At 53.1% G+C, this 13,668-nt stretch overlaps 1 protein-coding gene across 1 annotated transcript in view; it reads right to left on the bottom strand.

Annotated features, from left to right (window-relative positions):
* Window positions 1-11,317, bottom strand: part of TPH2 (tryptophan hydroxylase 2) — an 83,451-nt gene extending 72,134 nt beyond the window's left edge. The window contains exons 1-4 of the mRNA NM_001197120.1: window positions 11,213-11,317; window positions 7,432-7,584; window positions 4,433-4,616; window positions 4,234-4,334 (exon numbers count right to left, since the gene is read on the bottom strand). Coding sequence (NP_001184049.1) covers window positions 4,234-4,334; window positions 4,433-4,616; window positions 7,432-7,584; window positions 11,213-11,317 — 543 coding nt within the window. The remainder of the gene's footprint in view (window positions 1-4,233; window positions 4,335-4,432; window positions 4,617-7,431; window positions 7,585-11,212) is intronic.
* Window positions 11,318-13,668: the final 2,351 nt, after the last annotated feature.

Raw genomic sequence — 13,668 nt, 5'->3', positions numbered from 1 at the left:
GACTGGACCCATGGCCGCGCTCACACGGGGCTGCGGCATCCCGCCCTGTGCTCCTGGCCTCAGCTCGGGCCCGAGCATCCCGTCCCTGTGCTCCTGGCCTCAGCTCGGGGCTGCGGCATCCCGTCCCTGTGCTCCTGGCCTCAGCTCGGGCCCGAGCATCCCGTCCCTGTGCTCCTGGCCTCAGCTCGGGCCCGAGCATCCCGTCCCTGTGCTCCTGGCCTCAGCTCGGGGCTGCGGCATCCCGCCCCTGTGCTCCTGGCCTCAGCTCGGGCCCGAGCATCCCGCCCTGTGCTCCTGGCCTCAGCTCGGGGCCGAGCATCCCATCCCTGTGCTCCTGGCCTCAGCTCGGGCCCGAGCATCCCGCCCTGTGCTCCTGGCCTCAGCTCGGGGCCGAGCATCCCGCCCTGTGCTCCTGGCCTCAGCTCGGGGCCGAGCATCCCGCCCTGTGCTCCTGGCCTCAGCTCGGGCCCGAGCATCCCGCCCTGTGCTCCTGGCCTCAGCTCGGGGCCGAGCATCCCGCCCTGTGCTCCTGGCCTCAGCTCGGGCCCGAGCATCCCGTCCCTGTGCTCCTGGCCTCAGCTCACCTTCCATCTCCCTCCCTGCTGGTACTTTGCATCAGCGCCTCAGGGGCTTCCTTCCAACTGCCAGAAACCCAGAAGGAATCATTGCCATGTGACTTGTGTGCAACCCTGCGACCTAGAAGGGCCACCGCGACACCGTGGCCACCGCGTGAAAGAGGGCAGGACAGGCGGCGGGGACAGGGGCTCCGAGGAGGGAGCACCCAGGCCCTCAAAGTCCTAGATCACCCGGCTGTGGCTGCCCTACCTCTGCACGCAGGAGCCTCAAACCCGGGTGGGCTGGCCTCTTGCGCCCTTGATGGAGAAGCGGCCATGGGGCTGCCCGCTGGGCTGAGGCGCACGTCCCCTGCCAAGGCCGCTGTGTCACAGGAGCATCGCTGTCGGCGGTGAGCCACCCAAAGCCCTGCAGCCGGGGTAGCCCCCTGAGGGCCCGGCCCTACCTTCCCTGAACCGAGAGTTTTCCCACTGCTTTTCCCAGGCAGGCTCCGAGGCCTTGCAACGCGCTCCACGAGCGTCGTGACCAAGCCACCAGGCTCACAATTGCATCTGTGACCTGAAACAGGTCCCCCGCTCCGGAGAAAGCTCAGGTGTCCTCCTGCTAGCAGCAGCACGTGGCCTGGAGGCAAACCTAGGACCTGGCCGCCCCTGCTCCGCCGAGGAGGCAAGCAGGCCAGTGCGGAAGGGAAGGGCCCTGCTCCCCGGGCCCTGCCCCCAGGCAGCATCCTGCAAGCACCGTAGTCTGCCGGGTTCCAGAAGATTCCCGCCTGTCTCTCCTTGGCAAACAACCGCTCCTCTTCTGGGCAGGCCCGTGGTGCCTCGTTAGCCGAGCGCAGCGGTCAGTACGCCAATGCAGAGGGGGGCCCAGTGACCCCAGGACTCCCCGTGGACCCGCACAACAGCTCAGGGACACCGGCCAGCCACTGGGCACAGCAGGGAAACAGCAGGCCCTGGCCGTCTGTCCCGGCCTGGAGGCAGGGCTAAGGTTACCAGCCAGCAGAGGGGACGCCCCCCACGCCGTGTTGGGGCACAGGGGCACCCAGAAACCATCCCTTGCTCGCCTGAGAGTCAGACTGAACCAGGCCTCCCCCAAGTTGGCAAGCCCGGCGGCCCTCGTCCCGGAGAGTCTGGGCACCCCGTCCTTTCCTCTGTTGCGTTAAGAACCAGCCAGCACCTTAAAGGGCACAGCGAGGATGTGCCGGCTGCCCCGGGGCTCAACCCTGGGGAGACTGGAATACCCCGGGGAGCCTGCAGGACTACTCCAAAGCTGGCCACAGCCTGAGGTCACGATCCCGAGGTCACGATCCTGAGGTCATGTCCCGAGGTCACGATCCCAAGGTCACGCCCCGAGGTCACGATTCAAGCACCCTGGGGAGGGACCCCGCGCCCGTGATTTCTGTCCTGATCCCCCGCATACTCGGAGTGGAAGGCCAAGGCGGAGGGTCGCCGAGCTCGGGCGGTAGTTCTCAGCTTGAGAGCTCCTCAGAATGTCCTGCAAGTCCTTCTACAGGCAGATTCCAAGGTCCATCGTGAAAGCCCCGATTGAGCGGCTTCGGCGGGGCCCCACGAACTGCATTTTTAAGAAGCACTTTCAGGGGGCCCCAAGCACACTGTGAGAGCGCCTCCCCATCCAGGTCCTGGCTGCTCGAAGCGCTGCGGGCCCGTCTCGGGGCTCGCCAGACACACAGAGCCTCGCTTTGCACCTCGAAAAGATCTTCCAGGGGATCCCTGGTTGGCTAACCGTTTTGGCACCTGCCTTTGGCCCAGGGCGTGACCCCCGGGGTCCTGGGATCCAGTCCCGCGTTGGGTTCCCTGCATGGAGCCTGCTTCTCCCTCTGCCTGTGTCTCTCCCTCTCTCTCTCTTTCTGTGTGTCTCTCATGAATGAATAAATAAAATCTTAAAAAAAAAATGTAAAGACCTTCCAAGGGGTTTGTGCAGCAAAGTTTGAGAGACGTTGGCCTACATGGACGTTTGAGCCTCTTAGGGAGCCGCAGCAGCCGGCCCCTCCCTTGGCAGCTCCTCTGAGCCACCCTCGTACGAGGGCAGCATCCGAACACCGTAAGCCCCATCTCAAGACTGGGGTCACTCCCAGGCACCCAAAAGTCCTGAGACCAGCTTCTCCATGCTCATCAAGTACTAACTTGCAAAAAACACCGATTTAGCCATGCCAGATTTTACGTAATGAACATTTGGTGTGCTTCTAAAAGAAATACATGTGGGTAAAAAAAAAAAAAAAAGAAAAAAAAAAGAAAAGAAAAGAAAAAAGGAAAAAAGAAGAAAAAGCAGTGGTGAGGCAGGAGATTGCTAAGGACGTGCGATCACCTCCACGGGCTGCACAGACTGTAAGAGGAGGTTTCACGAGGTGGTATAATTAGGAGAAAAGGAACGGAATTAAACACAGGAAAATTTCCACTGGGTATCGGGACCCATTTCTTCACAAGGCCGGAGCGGTCCCACTAACAAAGCTGCTGTCCTGAGTCCAGGCTGGTGACTCGAGAACTCAGGGGGTCACTTGGAGCTAGGAGGTTAGCAGGAGCCCCAAGGCCCCGGGCAGGGTCCGCGCCGTAACCGTAACCTGGCACTTCCCTTCCTGGGCTTTCGCCCGCGCACCTGCCCAGAGGCTTCCCGGCTGTTCCGGCTTTTGAAATGCCCCTTCCAGGTCAATGAGGATGCCTTTTCCACTCTGGACATAAAGAATTCGAGGTGCACAGACAGAGGGACTCGGCCGAGGTCACCCTGCAAGGGAACAGCTGGTGTCTGCGAGGTCCTGTCCCCGCTGGTCCCTGAGATCAGGCTTCTGGGCCGGTCCGGGCCTCTGGACGAGGGGGTCACAGGGGATGGCCCCTAAAGGCACTTCGGCGTGTGTTTCTAATGCTCGGGAGGCTTTTCCGTGGGACCCCCTGTGGGTTGTTCTGAGGTTTCCGACCTGCTGGCGCAGCACGCGGTGCCTTTGAAAAAGTTCAGCTTCTTGAAAATAACGCAGTTGCGTTGAGTCCGCTCGACCGTTTGCTGGCGCAGCGGTTACGGGCCAGTCTGGACGTGCGTCGCGCCGAACGACAAGCCCCTGCAGGCTCCCTGTCGTCGACGTGTCACAGCATCCTCTGCTCGGTTCTCAAGGTTAGGCAGGCGTGCACCTGTCGGGCCGGCGCCCGGGGCAGCTCCCCAGACTGTCCCCATTTTGACAAAATGCGCACCTGTAGAGCAGGTCCCTCTGACCGCTGAACCCCCGCCTGCCCTCCCACCGAGGCCAGCATCCTCCCTTGCTGTGCTCCTAACGACCTGCGGCCCAGGGACGCAGGAGGAGACCCTGCCCCTGTCCCGAAGCCCCTGGAGCCCAGGCCGCCCTCGTTTCCGCAAGGGACCACCCATGTCAGCCCCTCGTCTTTCCAAGGGCCACCAGCTGCGGGGTATGTCGTGCCCTCTAACGCTGCAGAGCTGCTCCCCGAGCCTGAGAGCCGCCCCCCCCAGCCGACCCTCTAAGAGCGACCGTCCTGTGGCAGTGCCTAACCTGCCCCCGGCCCGCGCGTGCTGCGGGGACGCTTTACCGGGTGGGGGCCGCATGCCCCCCGGGGGAGCACACGGGTGCACACCGCCAGGCACGTGCAGCAGCCGGGCCACGCGTGGGGAGCGTGGGGAGCGGAGTGCCTGGACACTTACAGGGTGGTCGGCGTCGAGCTCGGATCCGTACATGAGAACCCTGTGAGAGCACCTGTCCAGCTCGGAGATCTTCCGGGGGAACCAGGGCACGTCGTCTAGTTCTGTGGAAGACACAGCGCAGGTTCAAGAGCCTTAGCTCCCGGGTCGCCGCTCCCTTCTCGCGACGCTGAGGCACCCCACCGGGGACAGCTGGCCTTGCCTTCTCCCTCTGCCCAAATGCTCGCCGGCGGATTCGGCATCACGACGGTGCTTTGAGATTTCAGCAACTGAACGAGCTCACTGAATTCGGTTTGCCCACACTCGCAGTCCACGAAGATTTCAACCTCCGAGCTCCTCCGCCGGGATTTCCTGGACTCGATATGAAGCATGTTGACGTGTTTCTCCTGTGGAAATAGAAGCAACATCTGCGACTCACCCCTCGGCACAACAGGGGACGCCACGGCTGCTCGTAAGCACGGGGCCGAGGTCTAAGACCGAGGGAAAGACCATTTCCTGGCTCTTTGGTTGATGAACACATGGAAACGCTTCCAACCAGTGCCTGGGTTACTAGCAGTGGGGACTGTATGGAGCTTTTCCTGCCTCATTAAAAAAAAAAATAGGGATTCCCCAGGTGGCTCAGCAGGTGAGCACCTGCCTTCCACCCGGAGCATGACCCCAGAGTCCCGGGATCGAGTCCCACGTCGGGCTCCCTGCATGGAGCCTGCTTCTCCCTCTGCCTGTGTCTCTGATTCTCTGTGTCTCTCATGAATAAATAAATAAAAATCTTAAAAATAAATAAATAAAAATTAAAAATAGAGGCATATAAAGGGCACGATACGATTACGAATATCATCCTTTCCCTGCACGGCCCACATCCCGCTGGGGGTGAGCGTAGCTACTTGGGGGGCATCAGCTTATCACGTCATCGTGCAATCCGCACATTTACATTCTTATTTTCATATGTTTCAAAAAAATAAAAAAAACCACATTGCTAAAACTGAAACCCCTAATTTAATAGTGGTACAAGGTTTCCACTGTGCATTAAAGTTCAAAAATAACCTTTGAAAAAATAAGTCAGTAGTACAAATGGCAGAGAAACGAGGCAGGCGCTGGGCAGGTGGCCTGAGGACGGTGGTTGAGAGACCCAAGCCAGAGGGAAGGAAGGAAAGCAGCCGAGCAAGTATCTCTACAGGCAGAGACCAAAACAGAACACAGCTAACGGCCGCGGGTGGACCCGTGTGGGCCACCTCCAGGCAGCCTCCCCGGACGACGCGTCCTCGCAGCCATGCTCCACGGCGGGTTTTGGGGCTAAAGGTCTCCTGACAAAAACTAATTAATTGATTAATAATAAAATAAAATAAAATAAAATAAAATAAAATAAAATAAAATAAGGGGCTCACAGGGGGCAGCGGCTCAGTACTTGGGCATCAGGGTCCCGGCTCCTGCTGAGGCCGAGGCCCACGTGCTCATCCCCACCCCCCTGGCGACGGGAGACCGCGCCCCAGGATGCCAGAGGGGGGTCCTACAGCAGCTCACATTCCTTTTTTTTTTAAGGTTTTATTTATTTATCCATGAGAGACACAGGCAGAGGGAGAAGCAGGCTCCCTGCAGGGACTCGATGCGGGACTCGATCCCAGGACCCCAGGGTCACACCCTGGGCTGGAGGCAGGCACCCCACCGCCGAGCCCCCAGGCTGCCCCGTATCAGGTCACCTTCCTCCTGTGACCCTGGGCAGTGTCGGCATGTGCAGCCCCAGCTGGGGGAGGCCCCCCCAGGCCCGAGCCCGAGCGCCTCGACAGCAGCGGCCCCCGTATCAGGCAACTGGTCCTGCGACCCCGAGGCATAACACCCGGCTTCTGTTTGTGCTGACCTTTCTGGTGACACCAGACTTTCCAAAGCGTCTGATAAGCAACGGTGAGGCTAATAGGAGGGTCAAGAGTCTTCTCACACATGGTGTCACTTTGGACGTCCCTGTCCCCGGGTTGGGGTGAGGAGGGACTTTGGGCCAGGCAGCGGAGGTCCGGAGGGGCAGGGGGCTCCGCAGGCTCCCTGGGCGCAGGTGGCCAAGCTGGGCGCCGCCAGAGCTTGTCCGGGGCGTGTGGCCTGCCCGCGGGCACTGGCCAGGACAGCCCTGGGTGCTGTAAGGCGTGACACCTTCCCGCAGGTGTGCGTTAGCTCTGTTCACTGTGCCCGGTCCTTTCCTCGGGTGGAGAGAGAATGAGGAAACATTTGCCGGAGCAGGCCACGGACTCCCCCTCTGGTCATCAGAGGCCTCACCACACAGGCCTCACCTGTGCCCACTGTGCAAGGCACTTTCACTCCTAGCACCAGACCTACCTCGTTAGGGAGGAAAGCATCACCACTGATGCACAGAGGAAGACCCTGAAGTGAGCCAGCAGCCAGCGGTTGGCCAAGCCGGGAGAACACGGGCCTGAGTCTTCCCACTGCAAGGCCAAACCTCTTCCCCGAGAGCAGCCCCGGGCCCCACGCAGAGCGAGGCGCCCCCCAGACAACATGCACGCGCGAGGCACGATGCTTGCCAAACGGAAAGGTAGCCCTCAGATCTACCCCGGCCAGGGGACAGTCCTTTTTCTGGGTTTCTCCAACCTTACCCCCAACCACGCTTTCTTGAGGCCACATTGGACCTGGACAACGGTCACTACATTTCTATGAAATAAAGAAAGAGTGAGCCAGCCCTGGCTTATGTATGAGGACAGTGACTCATCTCCCCAAAAGTCATGGCAAGTTCATGAAGCAGTGAGGCTCAGGTGGGCAGCGGGGTGGGGGAGGGGGGCATTCCAAAGCCTCGACTCCTGCATCTCATTTCACGGAATAAACGTGCTCCCAGGACAAGTGCGCAGTTCAGATGCGAGCAAACCAAATCGGGCTGCAGTCTCTTGATACTTAAAGACACCCTCTTTGGCTCATTTTGCCAAACAAAAGGTGTGAGACTCACCTTTTTTTAATTACTGGCTTTCTTACCTGGCAATAGTCTGCGGAATTACTAATAGGTTACCTTGGAATTAATAAAACACAGTTGGCACAAATCTGCTTATTTCGTTGTTTGGCAGACAAACCTTCCTTACAAAGCTTCGTTGACTGTGGTTTCTTTGAGCACATTATCCAGAGACAGATTTGGGGATGTTTCAAAGCAGGGGACGGGTTTGGAACTGGGCACACAGTCACTGTCAAAGTTAGGTAATGACATTTTACATTCACCTGGAAGAGGTTCAGCACTTTTACCAATCCGCCAACTTCATTTTTCAGTGAGAAGACGACAGCCGTCTTGCCGCTTTCAGGACTGGCTTCACTTTTGCTGTCCCCATTGCCGCCTTTTTTATCATCATTTTTGCCAGAGTTAGCTCTATTTAACTTCAAGAAGGTAGAAACACACAAAAACATTGGTTAGGATCCCAGAGTTCTCAAAACTAGATTTTATTTTTTGTCGGACATTCCATTCAAATGCTAGAAGCTTCAGCAATCCTATAAACTCAAAGAAAACTTGCCACATCACTCCTGACTGTCAATCATAAATTCTGGCCTAATTTGCTGTGGAACACTATTTTCCAGTGCTCTAAGGCAGAATCCAGTGGCTTAAATTAAAGGGGGATCAGATCTGCTTCACTTTATTTAACAGCCACGAAGATCTGACCATCAGAAATTATGAAGTCTCACCTATGACTAATTCTTGCTATTCTTCCTAGGTTTATTTTACAGCATAAATTTTGGTCTGCTAAACTAAGCTGAAACCCAGCTCAGGGTCCAAGTCTCTGCCCCGCTGTGTCGGGTATACTTGGACCCAAGCTCAAGCTTGCAAATAAACCCTCGTGTGTTTGAAAAAAAAAAAAAAATTTGGTCTGCTAGTCGTTACACAATGTGGAAACTATACTAATCACCAAGCATAACAAAAATAAGACCAAACATATCTTTCACAACAATAATTTCAGTTTCCATTATGATCTTAAAAACAGAATATTCATTCCATTCTGAAATATGTCAGGACACACACTAAAATTGGCAGCTTTACTCCCTGCATTGCTTTCTGCACGACACTTCACGTTGTCAGTGCGCATCTACCTGCAGGAGTTCAACACAGAGGAGCATGTGCTACTAAGGCCATCTGTGTCTGCAGATGATGCCTGAAATGTGGCTATTAAAATCCAGCCACAAAGAAAAGAGAAAGGAAGGAAGAAAGGGAAGAAAGAAGGAAGGGAAGAAGAAAGAAAGAAGAAAGAAGAATAGAAATAAAGACACTAAAGAATCAATCAAAGCCAATACAGACAACTACTCAGAGACCGACTCCCATCACGACAATACAGCAACACCTCATACCCTCCACCGCCCCTCCTCCCTCACCTCCACCCCTCCCCCCCTTCCCCCTCCCCCTCCCGGCTCCCTCCCCTCCCCCCCTTCCTCCATCTCCTCCCCCTTACCTCACGCCTCACCCCCGCCGCCCGCCCTCCCCTCCCATCCCCCCTCTCCACTCAGCCCTACCCTTCCTCCCCCTCTCCTCCCTACCTCTCCCACTCTCCTCCGCATCCTCTCCTCCCCCTCGCCCCCCCTCTCCCTCCCTCCCCCCTCCTCCCTACTCCCCTCCCTCCTCCCTCCCTCCTCCCGCCTCCCCTCTCCCCACCCCCTCCCCTCCCTCCCCCAAAATTCCGCTCCTCCCTCCTCCCCCTCTCCCTCCTTCCTCCCCCTCTCCCCCTTCCCCAAAACGCCCCCCCCAAAATCCGCCCCCCTTCCTCCTCCCCCTCTCCCTCCCCCCCCCCCCTCTCCCTCCCCTCCCACTCTTCCCCCGTTCCTCCTCTCCCCCTTCTATCCCCTCCTCTCCCCTCCTCCTCATTAATCCCTCCTCCTCCTCCGCCATAATACGAATCTAAATTTAGTTCTTATCTTTCTTATTCCTTCCCCGTTACTACCTATCTATCATTAGGAGCAAAGAGTAAAATCTGAGAAAACTGGGAAGGAGCAAGTCTTCATTGGCCGTTCAAGACACCGTCGCACAGCCGTGAGTGGTGACTATTAGTCCTATGGGTTAAAGACAAAAATGGCAGATTTCAGAAACTTGGGTCCCACTGTCAGGAATACAGAGCAAAATAGGCTGGGAACGTTCAGTTCAAAGGCCAAGTGGAGCGGGGGTGCACGTGTCGCGTGTCTGAGTTGCAAGTGCGGCCCGGGGCAAAGGGCAGCGCCATCAGCCCGGCTCGCCCGTCCTCTCGGACCCGAGGGAAGTACCTCTGAGAGGGGACCAGAGCCAGGGGGTAGGGCCCGCCCCGGTCCCCTCGGATTCCACCCCCGCCCTCCCAACTTCATTTTCACGGGTGTCACATCTTCACACTGCCTCCCTCCCTGGATTTTTATATCATGGAAATGAATATTTTATTATTTATGACTTGGAGGAGAAAAGCTTATGCAGACGTTGGCATTTGACAGTGTGTTTAGTCATTAAAAGCTCAAATGTCTCAGCTCTCGCAACATCTGCTTGCTTGTCGCCACGTAACACGCAGCCCTTACACATGTATAGGAATTTTTATATGAGCGTGTCATACGTTAACCATAACTCTGAGCTCTTTGTTTTCCTTCTAGCAGCTCATTATGACTTCAAAATTCCTCAGGGTAATATCTCAGCCACATATTCATGGTATTTGGATGTTTAAAAAAAATCTATTTAAAAGAATTTTTAAAAATAAAAAATCTATTTACATTTTTGGTCTCATTTCTGCAAATTGATTTATTTTATTTAATTTTTTTTTTTTTTGCAAAATGATTTAAACAGTTCTACAAACTTGCCCTGATTACTTCTCAACATTTTAAGCAGTAATAATACACCAGTACAATACAACCTTCTGGCACAGGTTTGGAGCTATGGTATGAAAACAGAATTTTCTATGATACAGACTGAATTGTAACTGGTTGGATAAACTCTGATACAGTAATGAAATAGCACTTAATATTTTTAGTGACTGGGAATCTGCATACATTTTTTTTGTTGTTCACTGCCTTTTTTTTTTTCTTAAATCTGGTCACCATTACCTCAAATCAGCATCTAAAATCCTGCAAAATTGGGGATCCCTGGTGGGGGGCTCAGCAGTTTAGCGCCTGCCTTTGGCCCAGGACGTGACCCCAGGGTCCCGGGATCGAGTCCCACGTCGGGCTCCCTGCATGGAGCCTGCTTCTCCCTCTGCCTGTGTCTCTGCCTCTCTCTCTCTCTGTCTCTCATGAATAAATAAATAAAATCTTTAAAAAATAATAATAATAAAATAAAATCCTGCAAAATGTTGACTTTTTTTCCTGTTAACATTTAAGTACAGAAACTGCCTTAAATACTGAAGCGAGTGGTGTATTGCTTTCATTGCTCCATCAAATTAAGATGAAAAATGGAGTAATGAGAAAAGCAGGAAAACTTTTGGGAGGAGCTGATGTTCCTTTGATTCCAATAATCAGCACCTACAGGCAAGAATAAAAACATGACTTCTCTGTATGTAAGGAACAGCCTCTGTAGATGGGAAGGGGTGTAGGAGGACTCAATCATCTTGCAGGAACCACAGATATCGGTTTTTAAAAAAATAAAAATAAATAAATAAATAAATAAATAAATAAATAAATAAATAAATAAATAAATAAATAGGTTTAATTTCTTCTCCCTGTTCCTACTCCTAGTACGTGGCCTTTCAAAATCCTACATGCTTTTTTTTTTTTTTTTTTTTTTTTGCTGTAGGTACAAGACGTTGGTTCATACAAGCTCTCGCTCTTGATGTTCAGGAGCTTCTTTACTTCCTACTCCATGAACTTCGAGGAGAGGAAGTTTGGGACATGGTGGTGGGGACACATGCTTGACTTTATGGGGAGAGAAGGCCGGGAGAAGGCAGGAGAAGCAGGGTGGGGTGCTGGGGGCTGGGGTGAGGTGTGTGCTTACTCTCCCTCCGGGTCCCTGTGGCCAGGATGGGGCCATCGCCACCCTAGGAACCCTCCTCCAGGGTGCCAGCTGCTCGGTACTCACTGTTAAGCTGCCCAGGAGCTGGTGGTCTTCGGGCACCGCTGAATCCAGAGAAAACCCTCTCTTTGCCCAGTATTTACTGGAAAACATCATCATTGCCGGCTGCATGGATCCGCTGCAACTTTCTGTCTGTGCAGCAGGGGGACCGGAGCGACGTCCTGGGCTGGCGGCCACCACCAGGACGGCCAGCAGGAGCCTCTGCCCAGGCTCTGTCCAGAGCCCTGGTGCTGAAGGGAGAGCGATGAGGACCGTCCTCCCCCCAGAAGCCTTTATATGAGTGACGGGGGCTGATGGGAGGCTGATTAGAAAGAAACTCATTTCTGGCTGCCGATGGCCACGATCAGATTACAGACCCGACGCCTGGGGTTATCTGTGCCTCCGGCGCAGTTTGTTTCATAGGTCGAATAGTCGTGTGGGCATGCGTGGGGGAGAACAAGACACAATGGGGTGCTGTATGTGAAAGAAACCCATATTAGCTCTGTCCCCTGGTAGCCAGCTCTCATCTCTCAAACCCGCTCCCGGCAAGCTAACCTCAGCCTTTAGGGGACTGTGAGTTCAAAGGTTCTGTGCTTTCTTCCCCCAAAGGAGAAAAATTAGAAAGATCAGCACCGCTGAATCCTTAATTCATTCCATTCTGTGTTAATAAGTGTTTTCTGATCTGACGCGTCATGACTGGATGCGGGTGATGGCTTTCCTAAAAGGCACTGCTCCCACCCCTGTGATGCCGCTATGCGGTGACGCGCAGGCAGCTGTAGCGTGAAGGCAATGTAAGGCTCTGATTTGGCTACAGACAGATAAAGGGGAGACACTAACCCTAGCATCTTCCTCACTGTGTGGGAAGGAAAAGGAAACTTTTTGATGATTGATGAGAATCAATCATTCTCATCATTGATTGATGCCTGTACATCAATCAATCTCTTGGCGCTATTGATATTTGCTGAATTTTTCCCTCTCCGCTTGTACCTAGATCAAATCCAACCATCTGAAATGCATAGATCACTTGAGGTAAGTACTGTTCCAACTTTACCAAGTGAGAAAATTCACCATGTCACGGGAAAATACTACCAACCCCCTAAGGCTGTAAGACTCGACCGAATGTGCTTGCCCGACTACAAAACTAAGCAAAACCTGGGGCTGGCACTGCTTCTCTGCACAGAAAACAAGATGAAAAACGTTCAAAACTGAAATGGATGACTTCATATTAACTGGATATTAATAGTTTCTGGAATCTTGAGGGGACATGATTATTATTTGACCTCATTTTGGAAACATTATTTGAAATGAATTTCCTCTAAAAATCAGCTCTGATAAACTAATAGGAAGGCGAAGGGTTTTTTTTTTTTCTTTTTAAGATTTTATTTTTAAGTAATCTCTATATCCAACTCGGGGCTGGAACTTACATCCCCAAGATCAAGAGTCACATGCTCTACGGACTGAGCCATGCAGGTGCCTTCAGTAAGGTGAAGCTTAAATACATTGATTGAAGTTTAGCATATAGGATTTTGAGATTGTCCAACCCTGTACTAGAGCATTTCAATAAAATCATGCTACTTCTTTCTATTAAAATTTTTAAATAAAAATGCCTTGATTGAAATCATAATAAGAATAACTAATATTACTGAGTGCTTGCCAATCGTTATTCTAAGAAAACTTTTAGATAAAAATCTGATTGATCATCACAACAACACTTGCAAGGCAGTAACTGGTATTTCCATTTTATATAAAGAGAAAACTGAGGCACAAAGAATTTAAGTAACTTGCCAAAAAGTCCAATTAAAGAGTGGCTGAGGCAGGATTTAAATTCAGGTAGTCTGGCTTCAAACTCTGTGTCCTCAACTATCACATTATACAGCCCCTTAGGTATTCCAAACAAGGAAACATAAGTAGGCTCAAGAGAGCACACAAAGATAATTTCAGCCAGAATAGGGTTTGGGATGGTGTGCAATCCAACAAAACTTTGGGGGGGGGGTTGGGGGTTTTTTTGTTTTTAAAAATATTTATTTGGGGATCCCTGGGTGGCTCAGCGGTTTAGTGCCTGCCTTTGGCCCAGGGCGCAATCCTGGAGCCCCAGGATCGAGTCCCACATTGGGCTCCTTGCGTGGGGCCTGCTTCTCCCTCTGCCTGTGTCTCTGCCTCTCTCTCTCTCTCTCTGTGTGTCTTTCATGAATAAATAAATAAAAATCTTAAAAAAATAAAAATATTTATTTATTCCTGAGAGACTCAGAGAGAGGCAGAAGGAGAAGCAGGCTCCCTGTGAGGAGCCTGATGTGGGACTCGATCCTGGATCCTAGGATCATGCCCTGACCCAAAGGCAGATGCTCAACTGCTGAGCCACCAAGGCATCCCCCAACAAAACTTTGTTAAGTGGTCACTTTGTATTAGGCATTGAAACTGAGTCCTGACAATGCCAAGATGAATGAGATACAGTGCCTCCTCTCAAGGAAATCACAGACAAGCTG

The sequence above is a fragment of the Canis lupus genome, chromosome 10, assembly GCF_011100685.1.
Source record: "Canis lupus familiaris isolate Mischka breed German Shepherd chromosome 10, alternate assembly UU_Cfam_GSD_1.0, whole genome shotgun sequence".
NCBI classification, from domain to species: domain Eukaryota; kingdom Metazoa; phylum Chordata; class Mammalia; order Carnivora; family Canidae; genus Canis; species Canis lupus.
This window is presented reverse-complemented; position numbering and strand designations above follow the sequence as displayed.